The sequence below is a fragment of the Pseudophryne corroboree genome, chromosome 9, assembly GCF_028390025.1.
Source record: "Pseudophryne corroboree isolate aPseCor3 chromosome 9, aPseCor3.hap2, whole genome shotgun sequence".
Lineage (NCBI taxonomy): Eukaryota > Metazoa > Chordata > Amphibia > Anura > Myobatrachidae > Pseudophryne > Pseudophryne corroboree.
This window is the reverse complement of record NC_086452.1, coordinates 148653204-148673744: the sequence shown is the minus strand read 5'-3', so window position 1 is coordinate 148673744 and position 20541 is coordinate 148653204. Positions and strand designations below refer to the sequence as shown.

The window sequence follows — 20541 nt, the reverse complement described above, 5'->3', positions numbered from 1 at the left end:
GTTTGAGCTGGAAACAGGTAAGTCCAGAATGGATCGGAGAGTCAGGCTACACCGCAGATGGAATGCTGGTGCGGGTCTCTATAGCAGAAGTCTGGAGACAGGAGCTGGAACCTGGAAGACAACCACAGGAGAGAGACAAACTGGAACTAGGTTAGACAACCAAAGCACTGACGCCTTCCTTGCTCAGGCACAGCATATTTATACCTGCAGCAAGGAAGGGGTTGGCTAGGCAATTATGCAGATTAACAATACAGACAGCAGATTGGTGGAAATGATCAGATGACAAAATCCAAGATGGCAGCGCCCATGCAGACACTTGGAGGGAAGTTTGGTTTGTAATCCATGTGAGAATTGAAACAGCAATGGCGGCGCCGGCCACAGGAGACAGGAGACGCCAGACTGATGATTGCACATCTAAACCACGCGGGCACAGCGGAGGCCGCGGCTGACGTAATCGCCACTCTGACACTCTGCATGCAGGAACTCAGGGACAGCGGTGGAGGCCGCGGGGAACGCCATTCCAGATGTTACATGGCGCCGCGGTGACCACGTCTCAGAGTGACAGGAGAGGAGGCAGGAATGTGGACATCAGTGTAACGGATGGGATCCGGTCCTGGAACGCTGAGCCAGCCTCAGGAGGCATCTGAAGGGTAAGTAATGGCGTCCAGATACCCGGATCGTGACAGTAACTAATTGTTCATTTCATCATAGTTTATAAATGAGAATAATCACTTATAGTTCACACTTTGCATAATCAAATATTATGGTTGCACTAAGCATTGATTAAAAATGATCTGTGTAGCTCACCCGTCCCGTCATTCCCCCCCCCCCCCCCTATAATCGACAGGTACAATAGGCTGACAGGTTCAAATGGTTGACACACATATGGTCGACAGAGCTTTTGGGGTATTTTTTGCATTATAATCAATTTTTACCATCCATGCAGACTACGATTGGGAATAGTAACCTGAAGCATGTTGATTGAAGTGAGCGATGCAAGGGGACGTGGTCGACTAACTGGTATTCCACGTGATGTGACTGTAAAAACGACACCAAAAAAAGTGACACTTTTGTATCCACTTTTTTGCCGTCCTTTTGTCATATCGACCTTTTCATTTGTTGACCTTTTGACCCTGTCAACCTAATGCAAGTTGACCATTAGAGGTTGACATAATGACTGTAGACCTTTTTCATGTAGAACTGATGATCCAAACCCAAAAATAAGTTTCTGAAAAATGTTGGATAGTCATCCACATCTTAACAACGGAAATTTGTGTAGTGTAGACCTTAGATAGGTTGTTATCATTGGAGTAAAAGTTATCTAACGGATACTGTACTATTAGGGAAATGTAATAGTTTCTGGATTTGCAAAATTGACTGGCTGATTTAGCCTTTAATAACATCCTTAAAAAGTCAGCAGTTTTGCCATATTGAAACTTAATATCCCTTCCTACTGTAAGTTTATATGATGCTCCATCTATGGGCCCTGATTCAGACATCTACAGTAAACAATGCCGATATTTACGGAGCTGAGTGATTATGGGCTGACTGCACATGCTCCATGGTTGCACTATGCACGTGCCTTAGGGATGTCGCTTGCAGTAAAGATTTCTTCACAAGGTGATTTACAGTCAGGGACCACTTGGGGGAGGTAACGGAGTGGCAGTAAAAATGTAGGCCTTTTGCAACTGTTTTCAGGGTGTGGCTCAAGCTACAAAAACACATTTTGATAGTGTCTCAGTTCCCGCATCCATTCTACACAACCATTGGGTTACTCTGGTCATCAATTATTGAAGTATCTGCTACAACTTCTGCAGTTGTTTGTACCTGTGAAGCTATCAGTTCACATCTCAATACGTTTCCAGGCTGCTTCAGCATTTGCATATTTTTGTACACTATCTGCATACAAATTTGCAACTGCAAATGCATTAGCATACATCACTGACTGAGGCAGTAGCTAGACTTTTTGGTGCCCTGGGCCGGAAAAAGCATTTTCACGGCCCCCCCAATTTTTAAACATGGACATAAGGCAAACCCTGGCGCCCACTGAAAGCATTCCCTTCCCATATGATTTAAATTATAATACCCGGTGTCCATGTCCAATATGATGAAGCCGCAGCCACATATCCAGAAATAGGGACGGCACTCAGGATTTTTAAATAGAAGATACGTGTATTAAATTGTCACATAATCTCCATCACGTTTCGGTGCATGATACACCGTCCTCAGGATAATATACAAATGTTACAAATGCTTACAAAGGCTGTAAATGTATTATACATTTGTAACATTTGCGTATTATCCTGAGGATGGTGTATCATGCACCGAAACATTGATGGATATTATGTGATGATTTAATACACGTATCTTCTGTTTAAAAATCCTCTGAGTGCCGTCCTTATTTCTGGATATATAGGGTCACTTGTACTACAAAATGTATTATTTGTCTGATTATGTGCCCTTGCGGGCTAAATTATGTTGGCAAGACCGACCACACTTTGCGTGAACGTATTGCCAATCATAAGTTGACCATTAGAAATGTTCTGGCAGCAGGGTGTAGTGATCAGCCGGTTGCACGTCATTTTTTACAGGCTGGACACAATGTATCCTGTTTAAAATACATGATAATTGATCATGAACCTGTGAGCCTACGTGATGGTGATAGATATCTCAGGCATTTGCGTAAGGAATCCAGATGTATCCATGAACTTCACACACTGGCCCCTCGTAAGCTTAATGAAACTCTGAGTCTTCACTGTTTTCTATGAGAGTATAGGTCATTTCATAGGAGGTGTTGTGCACCTGATTATGGTTTTGCGATTACTTTATATGCCATATGTTGCTATACATATAATAATTCTAATATTTATCATTGCATGGATATCTACAGATTGTCCCAATATTTATAGTACTAAGCTTATGTCTTACTGCTCAGTTTCTTATCTGTATTTTACTATTTGTAACTATGCAGTATATTGGTGGTCATTCCGAGTTGATCGCTAGCTGCATACGTTCGCTGTGCAGCGATGAGGCAAAAAAACGGCACTTCTGCGCATGCGTATGCGGTGCAATGCACACGTGCGACGTACTATTACAACAAACGATGTAGTTTCACACAGGGTCTAGCGAAGCTTTTCAGTCGCGCTGCTGGCCGCAGAGTGATTGACATGAAGTGGGCGTTTCTGGGTGTCAACTGACCGTTTTCAGGGAAAGTTCGAAAAAACGCAGGTGTGCCAGGAAAAACGCAGGCGTGGCTGGGCGAACGCAGGGCGTGTTTGTGATGTGAAAACAGGAACTGAACAGTCTAAAGTGATCGCAAGCGCTGAGTAGGTATTGAGCTACTCTAAAACTGCACAAAAAAACTTTGCTGCCGCTCTGCGATCCTTTCGTTTGCACTTCTGCTAAGCTAAAATATACTCCCAGTGGGAGGCAGCATAGCGTTTGCACGGCTGCTAAAAACTGCTAGCGAGCGACCAACTCGGAATGACCACCATTGTCTGTCTTTTTGATATTTGCTACGAAGCAGTTTGGGTACATTATTGTGATAGTGCCCGTACGTGTATAGTAGATTTAATTATGTATTGGTTATAGTGGTCCGGGCTTGTTAAGCGGTATGCACTTGTTAGTATTGGGGTAATTCCAAGTTGATCGCAGCAGGATTTTTGATAGCAACTGGGCAAAACCATGTGCACTGCAGGGGAGGCAGATATAACATGTGCAGAGAGAGTTAGATTTGGGTGTGGTGTGTTCAATCTGCAATCTAATTTGCAGTGTAAAAATAAAGCAGCCAGTATTTACCCTGCACAGAAACAAAATAACCCACCCAAATCTAACTCTTTCTGCACATGTTATATCTGCCTCCCCTGCAGTGCACATGGTTTTGCCTAGTTGCTATCAAAAATCCTGCTGCGATCAACTTGGAATTACCCCCATTGTTTGGATTATTTGTTACTGTTTTTTTGTCTAGATGGTTGTCCTGGCAATGCGGCGAAGGGTGATGACGTCATCAGTTGGCGTCCACACACTGGATTCCAGGCACTCACCACCTGCATAAATCACATTAAAATACTATTTCTGCTGCCCTCAGTATCATACTGCTCTGCGGCAATATTACTTACACAAAAATCACAGTTCTGCGGCACTCAGACAAAAGACAAAAGACAGGTCTCCTGGTCAACGTTTCAATGTTCACCACATTTTCATCAGGACGATGCCTTTTGTCTGAGTGCTGCAGAGCTATGATTTTTATATTATATATATATATATATATATATATATATATATATACACACACACACATATATATATATATATATATATATATATATATATATATATATATATATATACATACTGTGGCCGGAGAGGCCTCAGCCACGTGGAAAATGGCCGCCGCGGCACTGAAGGGGTTAACCCCTAGTGCCCGATGCCATGTTGCGGACAATAGGCGCTTGGCGTCACTGTTAAACGTACTTACGGCGCTGGGCGCGGACTGTTTAAAAGTTTGTTTAATGATGTGTTTTAACATGTCATATGTAGTGCTCTGTGCACAATTGTAGGATTGCATGTTTAACTGTATTTATTTTATATTCAAGATGTGGTCATCTGTATATTTAAAGAGGAAAATGCACTTACTCTTATAGATGTCTGAATAATCATCTCTTATCCTCTGGAAATAGGAAGTGGCATGCTAATGGCCCTGTCCTAGCAGAGAGGTGTGAAGGACAATACCTTTTGATGTGTAAGTTCCTTAGAGAGAGATGCTAATCACTGGGTCTATGGGCTTGGAACTTGTTTCATGTACCTGATTTGGTTGATGTGCGAGCCCTGGGTGGCCGATGCAGGAAGGAAGACTGTTTGTTTGTATTGTAGCCTTCCTGTTGTAATCTCAAACACTGGGTTTGCCTGGAGATGTGAATGAGACAGAAACATTTGTATTTTGAAGCTATGGGATAAATTTATCAATAGTGAATGTTAATTTGATACCAAACGTCTGTGTCACAGGAAGGAGGATATTGTTTTATTGCACTTATATCCTTGTAAAATGTGATTTATTGGTATTTTGTAAAATAACCTGATTGGTTGGAGAAGACAGGGAGGGCTTACCCCCCTGTGATACTGTATGGAAAATTGACATAAAAAGGAGACCTGCGTGCCTCCAGTATTGTAGTTGTACCATCTTATTCTGCTGGAACATCTTGCTGTATGCTGTTGCCCCTAGCAATAGGGAAGAGTTCTCTTTAGAACTATTGAGCAAATAAAACATCATTGCCTCAAGAAGATTGCTTCATCTTGTGACCTACAGGGTTATGCCAACCATAGCCCCATCCTCCGGCTGTCCAGGGAAGCACCTAACGTCTCCAAGTTCCGCCTTCCGCCAGCTACCGGTAGAGGCCTAGCAAGTGGCTAGTGGGGATTCGTCAACACCACACAGGTGTGGTAAGGCAGTGCGTCGGCACATACAGAGCAGAACCGTGGTTCCAAACGCCACGGCAGGTTAGGAGTTTGGTGGTGGCAGCATAAACCCGCCCACAACGCAGTGGGTGGAGTCAGTAACAGGCGGTTACTGACGGTAAGCGGGAATCCCCTATGTGGTCAGGCCTCGTGTGACCTAACCTTCCAATCTGTGCGCAGGAGACGGGACGTGAAAGCGGCGAGTGCTTTCGTACGGGACCGTCCTGTCACACATACATACACATAAATACATACATACATACATACATACATACATACATACATACATACATACATACATTTCTAGAGCACCTATACTTACAGAACACTCCCATGGAAATGGTTTTGGACACCAATCATCTTATACCATCATTTATGCAATTAATTTGAGAGCTCTTTGTCATTTGGTTACATTATACTTTATTTTAAACCACACATTTCTTGGCAGCCATACCCAGGACCTTCAGTCACATCCTCCTTTATTTAGTACCAAGGATTCTAACACATGACCTTCCATATTGCAGTGAGATACCATGCTCATGGAGCTATTTGCTCCTGTATGTGAGGTGTCAGAGTATTTTGAAATGTATGCCATACTGTAAATAAAAAAGTGTGTGACTGAAGGTGCTTAGGGATGTGAGGGGGAGATGGGTGAAGAGAAGACACGTGATGCCAGGTATTAAAGAGGAGAAAGTTGCAAGTGAGATTCATTAAAACTGAAAATTGACAGTTACAGCCATGATCACTGATTCAGGCTTCAGTTACTTCGTGGTTTTAAAGTAGCAATCATTAAAAATGCAAAACCAGGTTGGTTTTACCTTTTTAAATGAATGCTTTTTTAAAACATTAACCAGAGTCTCTATTTAGTTAATGATGCCTGCAATTTGCAGACTATTGCATTTAGTTTATATCCGTATGAAATTGCGTTGAGTTCCAGCATGGCACATTGCGCCCAGATTGAGTTCCCCCATCTAAAAAGCAAGTCCTTTTGCAAGATAAAATTATTTGCATCTACCTGAAAACTATTTAAAATTTTCCCCATCAAAATAAGGTTGTATTTGACTAGCTTTGCATAAAGGACCTTACTGTAATTAGAGTTAAATATAAGATCTTACCTTACCACTCCTAGATTGGTTCCTTGAACAACTGGAGCTGCCATGCTGTGTTTTCGCTGTGTATGGGTGAAAAGCAGGAAATCCCCAAACATCCTGTAATGATAAAAGACACAGTGGACACATTTCATACATAGATACTGTATAGAATTTTGAGAGATGCGTGCAGTAGTTAGAGATGGCCGCACTTTAGATTACAATAGCTTTAAGCTGTATTTCAATAATCTTTCAAATTTGCAGTGAAAAAAGTCTACAGCAATGTTTGCCAAGTTCAGCCCTTAAGAATATCCATACTTGAATGCAGATGTTTAAATCAGATTGAATAAGGTACAGTTTAAGCAACCTGTGATCAATCATGGTTATCCTAAACACCTGGGCTGTATAGGATCGAGTGTGGTGGGGACCACTAATTTATAGGAATAAACCTACCATCTTAGTTCAGCTACTGAATCCATAGAGTTCAACTCTCAGCTTCTTTGATGGCAGCCGTTACTACAACATAGCCCAGAAAGCTGGGATGTACTCATTGGTGGCACCAGGCCAATAGCCCCCAAGCACGCATGTGTGAAAAGGGAGGTGGCCTCGCAGAAAGGGGGCATGGCCTCACAGAGCCACAATTCTACATCAGTCTGGGATAGTGGCCAGCCTTGGAGATGCTTGGCTGCCCCCAGAGACTCGTACTGCACTGCTGGCTCCTTCTCAGTGACAGAAGCCAAACGCTGCTGGATAATGTCACACTGCAGCACCCGGCTTCTGTCACTGCGGAGTAGCCCGCATATTGGTGTCACCCCCTCCTAAGGTGACACCCGGGTGTGGCCCGCACCCAGAGTGATTTTAAGAGAGGAAGGTACCAGCGTGCAGCCTCCGTCACAGGCCCCCACCTCTCCAGCAGCAAGTAAAACCTGACATAATGCCAGGGTCTACTGCGTATGGGCAGGTCTCCAGGAACATAGCGCCCATGCTATTTAGTGCACATGTGCAAATCACTCAGGGCCGTCGCCGTTGGACTCCGGAGGGGTAAGTATAAAGTATGGGTGCAGTGTGTACGGTGTGGGCCCATCATATACCGGTGTGGTATATGAGAGCACTACGGTAAGTCAGATTCAGTATGTGATACATTCTCAGCCTACTGAGTCTAGATTACTGATGATACATGGGAGCACTATGGTAAGTCAGACTCCATACGTAACTCATTCTCAGCCTACTAAGCCTAGATTACTAAGCACATAGTTAAATGTATGCAAACTTCTCAAGGGAATTTTAGAGAAGTGTTCTTCAGCAAAATGCATTACAGTATCATTAAATAGTTTGCAAAAGTTATAATCTTAGTAAATGTTTTAATCATACTAAAATGAAAACTGAGATCTACTGACTAAATCTTGACCAAAAACGAAGCAAAAGAAAAATACCAAAATACGACAATAAACCAACCACAATTTTAAGTAAGAGACTAAGACTAAAACCAAATTAAAAATGCTCGTCAAAATTAACACTTCTTACCAATATCCAAATGACTTCAGGTCCCACCACCTGCCCCAACATGTTCTTTCCAATATATACAAGCCCTCCCTATGTGTACATCCATGCATTTGAATGTGTAGGGACTGAGGTCCCACTTTGAGTGTTTCCATACACTGCAGTAGTGCTTGGTGTATCTTTAGATGTACCATTGTAACTTGCAGCAGCCCTATGCTATGTGCATTTTCTCCGTCTGAGTATGGCCTCCAATGTGAGCGAGTAATCATTTGTATACACAGACACTACAGTGACATGCCCGCTGCACTCTCATAAAAACCACAGTCATAAGGTGGACCATCTCTTTGCATCTGTATGTTTTCTTATGATAACAAAAGTAAAATTGAAAACCACTAAAGGAAAATCAAGTGAACTACCGCTCACCACCAACAAGGACCAAACTAAATTCAGACTACTTCTTTATATGAGGGAATAATTTGATTTGGCAAAATAGGTCTGTCACCATATACTACAAGCTTAGAATTAACCTATCATTTCTAAAACAATTAAGTCACCTGAGGGTGGTTTACATTCAGCTGCTTGGTGGAATTTAACATACTGTATTGGTAAAATAATGAAGCATAATCAACAACTGAAAAGAAAGCAATAAAAGTAAAAAATTTTGTATGTGTATAAAATATTTTGTAAGCGTGAATATTGTAAACATGTGCATCTGCGGGATATGGTCGTTAGGTCGACCCAACTTGGGTCGACACTCATTAAGTCGACCACTTAAGGTTGACTTTGCTATTAGGTCGACATGCATTAGGTCGACATGGCCGTTATGTCAACATGTACTAGGTCGACATGTCAAAGGGTTGACATGAGGTTTTCACACTTATCGGTCCACGTGGACTACGATTGGAACGGTAACCTATGCCGAGCGAAGCGGTAGCAGAGCGAGGCACCTTGCCCGAAGCATGGTGAGCGAAGCGAGCCATGCAAGGGGACACGGTGCACTAAGTTGGGTTCCCCGTCACTTTACAGAGAAAACGACACCAAAAACAGTAAAAAAAAACCTCATGTCGACTTTTTCACCTGTCGACCTAGTACATGTCAATCTAACGCCCATGTCGACCTAATGAATGTCGACCTAATGACAATGTCGACCTTCAGTGGTCGACCTAATAAGTGTTGACCTAAGTTGGGTTGACCCTACGACCCATACCCACATCTGCGATGTAAAACTGACATTTTTCAAGATCTTGTAAAAATAGGATTGCGGCACTTTTAATTAACACATTCTGCATATTTATTGACACTAAAATGGTTAAACACTACAAGATGTCTCTTAACTGAACGTTATTGTGCATGGCTCATCAACTACAATAACATGTCTGTGTTATTGCGCATGACTAATTAGCCACAATAACATTACATATCTGAGTCAGCAGACTTAAAGGTCATGCTGATTAGAGTGCAGGTGCATGGTGTTTTGTTGACTTTATGAAAGGGTCTGTATATGGCCAAGCCTGTCACTGTGTTACTGTGGCATCACATTGCTGTATGGCTGTACGGTACTTAGCCAGAAGAGATTGATACCTCATGATTTCGACTGCTGTGTATATCTTGTATCACCTGTAACCTGTTATCTTTAATAAAGGTCAATCCATAAGAAGTGGTCCAACAACGGGTGCTTGACCATTTTATTTTATTTTTTATCATTTTTTGTCAGTTATTTCCCCTATATGCCAATAGTTCAAAAACACTAATATATATTTTTTTAAATGGTAGTCATCTTTTACTCATGACAGCGATTTTCATGTTTCTAAGCTTTTACGTTACGCAAATGCAAATAGCTCAGGACTAGGATGTGGTAGAGCCTTGGGAAAAAAATACATTTCTCAGCAGAGTTTGGGCTACATTTTAGTCCAAAATGGAGACTGGGTGCTTTGCACTTTCAATACGGATTCAGCTAATTCCTAATAGTAATCGCTAAACTTCAAAATACATGTTAATACAAAGCAAAAATGAAATAAGAACTCCATATTTCGGAATAATCGCTTAGAATAATAATATACTTAATTTCACAATAATCCATTGTCCAAACCAAGCATATATGAAAAAGTGTCCAAATCCTAAAATACAAATGGAGCCATGCTCATTAAGTGTGGCTACATCGCAGACGGGGGAGAGCCGCATGCCTAGGCGTGCCTGCGCCTCGGCCCACCCCCGAGTATACACAGATGCTCCCATTCACTTTGAATAGGGCGCGTGCGTGTCCACAACGCATGCATGCCCCAATCGCTCCCGCGGCTCCGGGCGTGCCCAGGCACAGACGGAGACGCGATTAGCGTGGCTCCATCTGTACTCTTCTGTTCACAACATGTAGTACCTCAAAAATATAAAACAATACCACTTCTCACTAGTGATGAGCGGGTTCGGTTTCTCGGAAACCGAACCCCCCCGAACTTCACCTTTTTTACACGGGTCCGAGGCAGGTTAGAACCTTCCCGCCTTGCTCGCCTAACCCGAGCGCGCCCGAACGTCATCATCCTGCTGTCGGATTCTCGCGAGATTCGGATTCTATATAAGCAGCCGCGCGTCGCCGCCATTTTCACTCGTGCATTGGAGATGATAGGGAAAGGACGTGGCTGGCGTCCTCTCCGTTTATTGTAGAAGTTGATTGTAGAAGTTGATTGGTTTATTATTTCTTATTTGTGGGGAGGATTGGGGAGCAGCTGTTAGGAGGAGTACAGTGCAGAGTTTTGCTGATAAGTGACCACCAGTTTTTATCCGTTCTCTGCCTGAAAAAAACGCTCCATACCATATCTGTGCTCAGTGTGCTGCATAATATATCTGTGCTGAGTGCTCACACTGCTTAATTGTGGGGACTGGGGAGCAGCTATAGCAGGAGTACAGTGCAGAGTAGTGCTGACAGTGACCACCAGTATACGTTGTCTGCCTGAAAAACACTCCATATCTGTGCTCAGTGTGCTGCTTTATTGTGGGGACTGGGGACCACCAGTATAATTAATATTATATAGGAGGAGTACAGTGCAGAGTGCACTGCTGTACCTACCTCTGTGTGGTCATCCAGTAAGTATACTATCCATCTACATTCTATACCTGTGGTGCATTGCATTTTAGTTTTGCAGGTTGCAGACACAGTGTCCACCAGTATACTATATATACTATAGCAGTACGGTAGGCCACTGCTGTACCTACCTCTGTGTCGTCACTCGTCATCCATTAAGTATACTATCCATCTACATTCTATACCTGTGGTGCATTTTAGTTTTGCAGTTTGCTGACAGTGTCCACCAGTATACTATATATATACTTATAGCAGTACGGTAGGCCACTGCTGTACCTACCTCTGTGTCGTCACTCGTCATCCATTAAGTATACTATCCATCTACAGTCTATACCTGTGGTGCATTTTAGACAGTTTTGCAGTTTGCTGACAGTGTCCACCAGTATACTATATATAGCAGTACGGTAGGCCACTGCAGTACCTACCTCTGTGTCGTCACTCGTCATCCATTAAGTATACTATCCATCTACATTCTATACCTGTGGTGCATTTTAGTTTTGCAGTTTTCTGACAGTGTCCACCAGTATACTATATATAGCAGTACGGTAGGCCACTGCTGTACCTACCTCTGTGTCACTCGTCAACCATTAAGTATACTATCCATCTACATTCTATACCTGTGGTGCATTTTAGTTTTGCAGTTTGCTGACAGTGTCCACCAGTATACTATATATAGCAGTATGGTAGGCCACTGCTGTACCTACCTCTGTCGTCACTCCTCATCCATTAAGTATACTATCCATCTACATTCTATACCTGTGGTGCATTTTAGTTTTGCAGTTTGCTGACAGTGTCCACCAGTATACTATATATATACTTATAGCAGTACGGTAGGCCACTGCTGCACCTACCTCTGTGTCGTCACTCGTCATCCATTAAGTATACTATCCATCTACATTCTATACCTGTGGTGCATTTTAGTTTTGCAGTTTGCTGACAGTGTCCACCAGTATACTATATATATACTTATAGCAGTACGGTAGGCCACTGCTGTACCTACCTCTGTGTCGTCACTCGTCATCCATTAAGTATACTATCCATCTACAGTCTATACCTGTGGTGCATTTTAGACAGTTTTGCAGTTTGCTGACAGTGTCCACCAGTATACTATATATAGCAGTACGGTAGGCCACTGCTGTACCTACCTCTGTGTCGTCACTCGTCATCCATTAAGTATACTATCCATCTACATTCTATACCTGTGGTGCATTTTAGTTTTGCAGTTTGCTGATAGTGTCCACCAGTATACTATATATAGCAGTACGGTAGGCCACTGCTGTACCTACCTCTGTGTCGTCACTCGTCATCCATTAAGTATACTATCCATCTACATTCTATACCTGTGGTGCATTTTAGTTTTGCAGTTTGCTGACAGTGTCCACCAGTATACTATATATAGCAGTACGGTAGGCCACTGCTGTACCTACCTCTGTGTCGTCACTCGTCATCCATTAAGTATACTATCCATCTACATTCTATACCTGTGGTGCATTTTAGTTTTGCAGTTTGCTGACAGTGTCCACCAGTATACTATATATAGCAGTACGGTAGGCCACTGCTGTACCTACCTCTGTGTCGTCACTCGTCACCCATTAAGTATACTATCCATCTACATTCTATACCTGTGGTGCATTTTAGTTTTGCAGTTTGCTGCCAGTGTCCACCAGTATACTATATATAGCAGTACGGTAGGCCACTGCTGTACCTACCTCTGTGTCGTCACTCGTCATCCATTAAGTATACTATCCATCTACATTCTATACCTGTAGTGCATTTTAGTTTTGCAGTTTGCTGACAGTGTCCACCAGTATACTATATATAGCAGTACGGTAGGCCACTGCTGTACCTACCTCTGTGTCGTCACTCGTCATCCATTAAGTATACTATCCATCTACATTCTATACCTGTGGTGCATTTTAGATTTGCAGTTTGCTGACAGTGTCCACCAGTATACTATATATAGCAGTACGGTAGGCAACTGCTGTACCTACCTCTGTGTCGTCACTCGTCATCCATTAAGTATACTACCCATCTACATTCTATACCTGTGGTGCATTTTAGTTTTGCAGTTTGCTGACAGTGTCCACCAGTATACTATATATAGCAGTACGGTAGGCCACTGCTGTACCTACCTCTGTGTCGTCACTCGTCATCCATTAAGTATACTATCCATCTACATTCTATACCTGTGGTGCATTTTAGTTTTGCAGTTTGCTGACAGTGTCCACCAGTATACTATATATAGCAGTACGGTAGGCCACTGCTGTACCTACCTCTGTGTCGTCACTCGTCATCCATTAAGTATACTATCCATCTACATTCTATACCTGTGGTGCATTTTAGTTTTGCAGTTTGCTGACAGTGTCCACCAGTATACTATATATAGCAGTACGGTAGGCCACTGCTGTACCTACCTCTGTGTCGTCACTCGTCACCCATTAAGTATACTATCCATCTACATTCTATACCTGTGGTGCATTTTAGTTTTGCAGTTTGCTGACAGTGTCCACCAGTATACTATATATAGCAGTACGGTAGGCCACTGCTGTACCTACCTCTGTGTCGTCACTCGTCATCCATTAAGTATACTATCCATCTACATTCTATACCTGTAGTGCATTTTAGTTTTGCAGTTTGCTGACAGTGTCCACCAGTATACTATATATAGCAGTACAGTAGGCCACTGCTGTACCTACCTCTGTGTCGTCACTCATCATCCATTAAGTTGTTATGATTCCAGTACTCCTGACCGGAGGACATCTAATGACAATGGCCAGAGTACTGGAAGGGGAATGCTGGTTACGGGAGCTAGAAAGACTAGTTGCCCCTGGCGCCCTAACTCTATTGTCTCACCCGTGCTATCGAAAATCCCTTGCGAGACTATGGTTTCTTGAGCCCCTGGCAGCCACGTTTGAAAGGCGGATTATGTCTGCCCAACTCCGGTGCCCCCCGGTCTTAGTGAGAGACAAAGGGAAATCCGAGGCAGGATGATGACAAGAGGACCTCTGACTGACAACAGGCCAGGGGCAACAAGCTAACTAACCAAACCAGAAGTATGCGCGGAAAAACCGCCAGATAAAAGGACAACCAAAATCCTCTAGTCCGTTAGTCCTACCCAGCACCGCTGGATACCAGAGTGGATCTGTGGGAGCGGAATCCTCCGCAAAAGCTCCGAAACACAAATAATAAATAATAAGTAATAAAGCGGCCAAGCCGCAACACACGGCTACGCCGTGACTCACGAACACCACTGGATGTTTAAAGGTGCTCAGTCAGGACTCCAGGAACAGATGACGACTTCCGAGTACAGGACAACTGAGGACAGGAACGACCGGGTACAGCAGGACTGGAAACACTCTCCACAAACAGATACAGCATGCAGGAAGCTATTACCGGCGTCTGTGAGAAGCCCTGGAAGTGTACTTAACAGGGAGTCCTCCAATCAGCTGTTCAGAGGCTGATTGGATTAAATGCCGTGCAGCTGCCTTGCTGCACGGCCAGGAAACAGGTGCCCTATTAATTTAAATGGACCCAGCAACGGGGAACGCGGTCCGCCAGTGGCGTCCCCGTTGCTAGGGTCCGTGCGGCTCGGTGCGCCCGGCGTCTAGCGTTGCCAGGGAGCCGGCGGCTGTACGCGCACTGCGTCCCTGGTTGCTAGGCGCCGGGCCGCACCGACGAGCGGACCCCGGAGCCTAACAGTACCCCCCCCTTGAGGAGGGGTCAAGGAACCCCTAAAGCCAGGTTTCTGAGGAAATTCCCGAAAAAATGCCCTCTTGAGCCTCGGGGCATGGAGATCCTTATCCAGGACCCAAGACCTTTCCTCTGGACCATAGCCCTTCCAGTGCACCAGAAAATAAAGCCGACCCCGGGACAATTTGGAATCGAGAACCTTCTCCACCAAGAACTCCTGATGTCCCTGTACATCTACTGGTGATTTCCCCTGAGAGATCTTCCGAGGAAATCTACTGGAAGAAACGTATGGTTTCAACAGGGAGCAATGGAACGTATTTCCGATTCGGAGAGCTCTTGGTAAACGTAACCGGAAAGCAACTGGATTGATTTTTTTAATAATATGAAATGGTCCAATAAATTTGGGGCCCAATCTAGCTGAGGTTTGTCGAAGTCTAATGTTACGAGACGACAACCATACCCTGTCTCCCACCTTAAAAGTGCAAGGACGCCGGAGCCTGTCAGAAAACTTTTTCTCTCGAAATGCCGCTTTTCTGAGAGCAAGGTGCACTTTTTTCCAAATGACTCTGAGATGAGAGGTTAAGGTTAGCGAGGAAACAGAGGAATGTTGAAAAAAAGAATTAGCTCTGGGGTGAAAACCAAAAACTGAAAAGAATGGAGACACATTAGTGGAGGAATGACAAGAATTGTTGTAAGCAAACTCCGCCAAAGGAAGAAACTCGGACCAATCATTCTGGAGTTTGGCTGAGTACAAACGCAAATACTGTTTTAATGATTGATTAACTCGCTCGGTCTGCCCTTTGGATTGGGGATGATAGCCGGATGTTAAAGACAATTTCATCTTTAATGAGGCACAAAAAGACTTCCAGAATTGTGCAATGAATTGTGGACCCCGATCAGAAACAATATCAGTGGGCAACCCATGAAGTCTGAAAACATGGCGGAGAAACAAAACAACCAATCCCTGGGCAGATGGCAGTCGGGGAAGAGCAATGAAATGGGCCATCTTGCTAAAACGGTCCACTACCACCCATATGACTCGGAATCCGGCTGACAGAGGGAGGTCTACCACAAAATCCATGGAAATATGAGACCATGGCCTGAGAGGAACATTTAAGGGCATAAGTTGCCCGATAGGCAAGGAACGGGGAACCTTATGCTGTGCACAGACCTGACAAGAAAAAACAAACTCCTTAATGTCTTTAGAAAGACCAGGCCACCATACTGAGCGGGAGACTAATTCCAAAGTCTTAGAGATCCCCGGATGCCCGGCAACTTTGCTATCATGAAACTCAGTCAAAACAGTAGCTCTCAAAAACTCAGGGACGTAAAGACGACCAGCAGGAGTATTTCCAGGAGCTTGATGTTGAAGCTGCTTTAACTGGGTAAACAAATCTTGTGTGAGGCCTGCCCAAATGACTGAAGACGGAAGTATGGGAGTAACAGGACTGTTATTATGAACTGGAAGAAAACTGCGTGACAGGGCATCCGCCTTGGTATTCTTGGAACCTGGCCTAAAAGTGATAATAAACTTGAAACGAGTAAAAAATAAAGCCCAACGAGCCTGCCGGGCATTCAGCCGCTTAGCTGATTCGATGTACTGAAGATTTTTGTGGTCAGTCAATACTGAAATGGTATGTGTTGCTCCCTCAAGCCAATGCCTCCACTCCTCGAAAGCCCATTTAATAGCCAGTAACTCCCGGTTACCAACATCGTAGTTGGATTCAGCAGATGAGAATTTCCTGGACATAAAGGCACAAGGATGTAGTTCCAGAGAGTCCGGATCCTTCTGAGATAGGATAGCCCCCACTCCAACCTCCGAGGCATCTACCTCAACAATGAAGGGCAATTCTGGGTTGGGATGTCTGAGGACTGGAGCTGAGACAAAAGCTTGTTTCAAGGCCAGAAAGGATAACTCAGCTTCACGTGACCAGTTGCTAGGATCCGCTCCCTTCTTAGTCAGTGCCACAATGGGAGCAACCAGGTCTGAAAAAGAATGAATAAATCTTCTATAATAATTCGCAAACCCTAAAAAGCGCTGAATTGCTTTTAAGTTGGTGGGTTGCGCCCAACTAAGGATGGCTTGGAGCTTCTTAGGTTCCATACAGAATCCCCGAGGGGAAATAATGTACCCTAAAAAGGATACCTCCGTGACATGAAACTCACACTTCTCCAGCTTGGCATATAGGTGATTTTCACGTAATTTTTGAAGAACCTGACGCACCTGGGTAACATGTTGTTCAATTGAGTCAGAATAGATCAGGATGTCGTCTAAGTAAACGACCACGAATCTTCCTAGAAAATCACGGAGCACATCGTTAATGAGATCCTGGAAAACTGCCGGAGCGTTAGACAAGCCAAACGGCATCACCAGATACTCGTAGTGACCCGACTGAGTACTGAAAGCCGTCTTCCACTCATCTCCCGACTTGATTCGGATGAGGTTATACGCTCCCCCCAGGTCAATTTTAGAAAAAATCACAGCCGAACGCAGCTGATCAAAGAGGACAGAAATCAGCGGCAGAGGGTAAGTATTCTTAACTGAGATCTTATTCAGGGCTCTAAAGTCAATGCAAGGTCTGAGTGATCCATCTTTTTTCTCCACAAAGAAGAAGCCTGCACTTAAAGGGGATTTAGATGGCCTGATAAATCCTTTCCCTAGGCTCTCCTTAACATACTCATTCATGGCCGCAGTTTCTGGCCCGGATAATGCATATAACCTTCCCTTTGGCAATGTGGCACCAGGAATTAGCTCAATAGCACAATCATAAGGCCGATGGGGAGGCAGAATGTCCGCATTGCCCTTGGAAAACACATCAACAAAGTCCTGGTATTCCACGGGAATGAGTTCGGGAATGGCAGCAGCTATTCTGACGGGAAACGTAATACATTCCTTATTACAGATGGTACCCCATTGTGAAATCTCCCCCGACTGCCAATCAATGATGGGATTATGAAAGGCCAGCCAAGGGTGACCCAGAACCACTGGAACTGCTGGGCAATGGGTAAGGAAAAACTCGATCTTTTCGGAATGAAGAGCTCCTACCGTAAGTAGTATAGGGGGTGTACGGAGGGAAATAACCCCATTGGACCAGGGAATCCCATCTAAACCATGCATGGTGATACACCTACCCAAGGCTAACTGAGGAATACCTAAGGCTTTGGCCCACGTTAAGTCCATAAAGTTCCCTGAAGCTCCACTGTCAACAAAAGCCGACACCAAAGAACTGAGGCTGCCAAAGGAAACTTTAGCTGGGACTAAAAGGGAGTTATTCGAGGAGATAAGCTGCAGACCAAAGTGAACCCCCTCACAATTCACTTGGTCGAGGCGTTTCCCGACTTGTTCGGACAATTACGGGCAAAATGTCCCTTACCCCCACAGTACAAACAAAGACCAGAGTTTTGCCTTCTGGCTCTTTCTTCTGGAGACAGCCGGGAGAGACCCATCTGCATGGGCTCCTCTATGTCCTCAGGAATGGAAAATACACATGGAGTAGACCTGACAGGTGCTCCTTTTTCAGCCCTCCGCTCTCTGAGACGACGATCAATCTTAATAGAAAGCTCCATGAGTTTATCGAGAGTCTCAGGAGCGGGATACTGAAGGAGACTGTCTTTTATAGACTCAGATAAGCCGAGGCGAAACTGACTGCGCAGGGCTGGGTCATTCCAGCCACAGTCGTTCGACCAACGGCGAAACTCTGTACAATAAACCTCTGCAGGATTTCTACCCTGTCTGAGAGCGCGTAACTGACTCTCAGCGGATGCCTCTCTATCAGGGTCATCATACAAAAGCCCTAAAGACCCCAAAAAGGCGTCTACTGACAACAATGCCGGATCCTCTGCTTTTAAACCAAAAGCCCAGGTCTGAGGATCCCCCTGGAGCAAAGAAATAATAATTCCGACCCGCTGAGATTCAGTACCTGAGGAGATCGGTCTTAAACGAAAATAAAGTTTACAGGATTCTTTAAAATTAAAAAACTCCTTCCTATCACCAGAAAAACGGTCAGGTAAGTGCATTTTTGGTTCAGGGACTACCCTCGGGGAAGTTCGTAAAAGATCTTCCTGCGACTTCACCCGAAGGGAAAGATCCTGAACCATCTGAGTAAGTTCTTGAATCTGGCTGACTAGGAGCTGGCCAGGATTTGGCCCTAAACCTGTGGGATTCATGAGGCCGATAACTCTTACAAAACTGAATAAGAAAAAAATCAAACCCTGTTTAATTTTAAGTTTTGGTAAGGCCGGTAATAATGTTATGATTCCAGTACTCCTGACCGGAGGAGATCTAATGACAATGGCCAGAGTACTGGAAGGGGAATGCTGGTTACGGGAGCTAGAAAGACTAGTTGCCCCTGGCGCCCTAACTCTATTGTCTCACCCGTGCTATCGAAAATCCCTTGCGAGACTATGGTTTCTTGAGCCCCTGGCAGCCACGTTTGAAAGGCGGATTATGTCTGCCCAACTCCGGTGCCCCCCGGTCTTAGTGAGAGACAAAGGGAAATCCGAGGCAGGATGATGACAAGAGGACCTCTGACTGACAACAGGCCAGGGGCAACAAGCTAACTAACCAAACCAGAAGTATGCGCGGAAAAACCGCCAGATAAAAGGACAACCAAAATCCACTAGTCCGTTACTCCTACCCAGCACCGCTGGATACCAGAGTGGATCTGTGGGAGCGGAATCCTCCGCAAAAGCTCCGAAACACAAATAATAAATAATAAGTAATAAAGCGGCCAAGCCGCAACACACGGCTACGCCGTGACTCACGAACACCACTGGATGTTTAAAGGTGCTCAGTCAGGACTCCAGGAACAGATGACGACTTCCGAGTACAGGACAACTGAGGACAGGAACGACCGGGTACAGCAGGACTGGAAACACTCTCAGCAAACAGATACAGCATGCAGGAAGCTATTACCGGCGTCTGTGAGAAGCCCTGGAAGTGTACTTAACAGGGAGTCCTCCAATCAGCTGTTCAGAGGCTGATTGGATTAAATGCCGTGCAGCTGCCTTGCTGCACGGCCAGGAAACAGGTGCCCTATTAATTTAAATGGACCCAGCAACGGGGAACGCGGTCCGCCAGTGGCGTCCCCGTTGCTAGGGTCCGTGCGGCTCCGTGCGCCCGGCGTCTAGCGTTGCCAGGGAGCCGGCGGCTGTACGCGCACGGCGTCCCTGGTTGCTAGGCGCCGGGCCGCACCGACGAGCGGACCCCGGCGCCTAACATAAGTATACTATCCATCTACATTCTATACCTGTGGTGCATTTTAGTTTTGCAGTTTGCTGACAGTGTCCACCAGTATACTATATATAGCAGTACGGTAGGCCACTGCTGTACCTACCTCTGTGTCGTCACTAGTCATCCATTAAGTATACTATCCATCTACATTCTATACCTGTGGTGCATTTTAGTTTTGCAGTTTGCTGACAGTGTCCACCAGTATACTATATATAGCAGTACGGTAGGCCACTGCTGTACCTACCTCTGTGTCGTCACTCGTCATCCATTAAGTATACTATCCATCTACATTCTATACCTGTGGTGCATTTTAGTTTTGCAGTTTGCTGACAGTGTCCACCAGTATACTATATATAGCAGTATGGTAGGCCACTGCTGTACCTACCTCTGTGTCGTCACTCGTCATCCATTAAGTATACTATCCATCTACATTCTATACCTGTGGTGCATTTTAGTTTTGCAGTTTGCTGACAGTGTCCACCAGTATACAAAATATATAC

General features: G+C 44.5%; 1 protein-coding gene across 3 annotated transcripts in view; it reads right to left on the bottom strand.

The window, feature by feature from the left end:
• The window catches only part of LOC134957733 (uncharacterized), a 249114-nt gene that overhangs the window by 70030 nt on the left and 158543 nt on the right, over nt 1-20541 (bottom strand). For 2 of the 3 annotated variants that reach the window (XM_063939846.1, XM_063939847.1), the window contains exon 4: nt 6570-6662. In XM_063939846.1, coding sequence (XP_063795916.1) covers nt 6570-6662 — 93 coding nt within the window. The remainder of the gene's footprint in view (nt 1-6569; nt 6663-20541) is intronic. The other variant, XM_063939848.1, reaches the window with a different exon arrangement.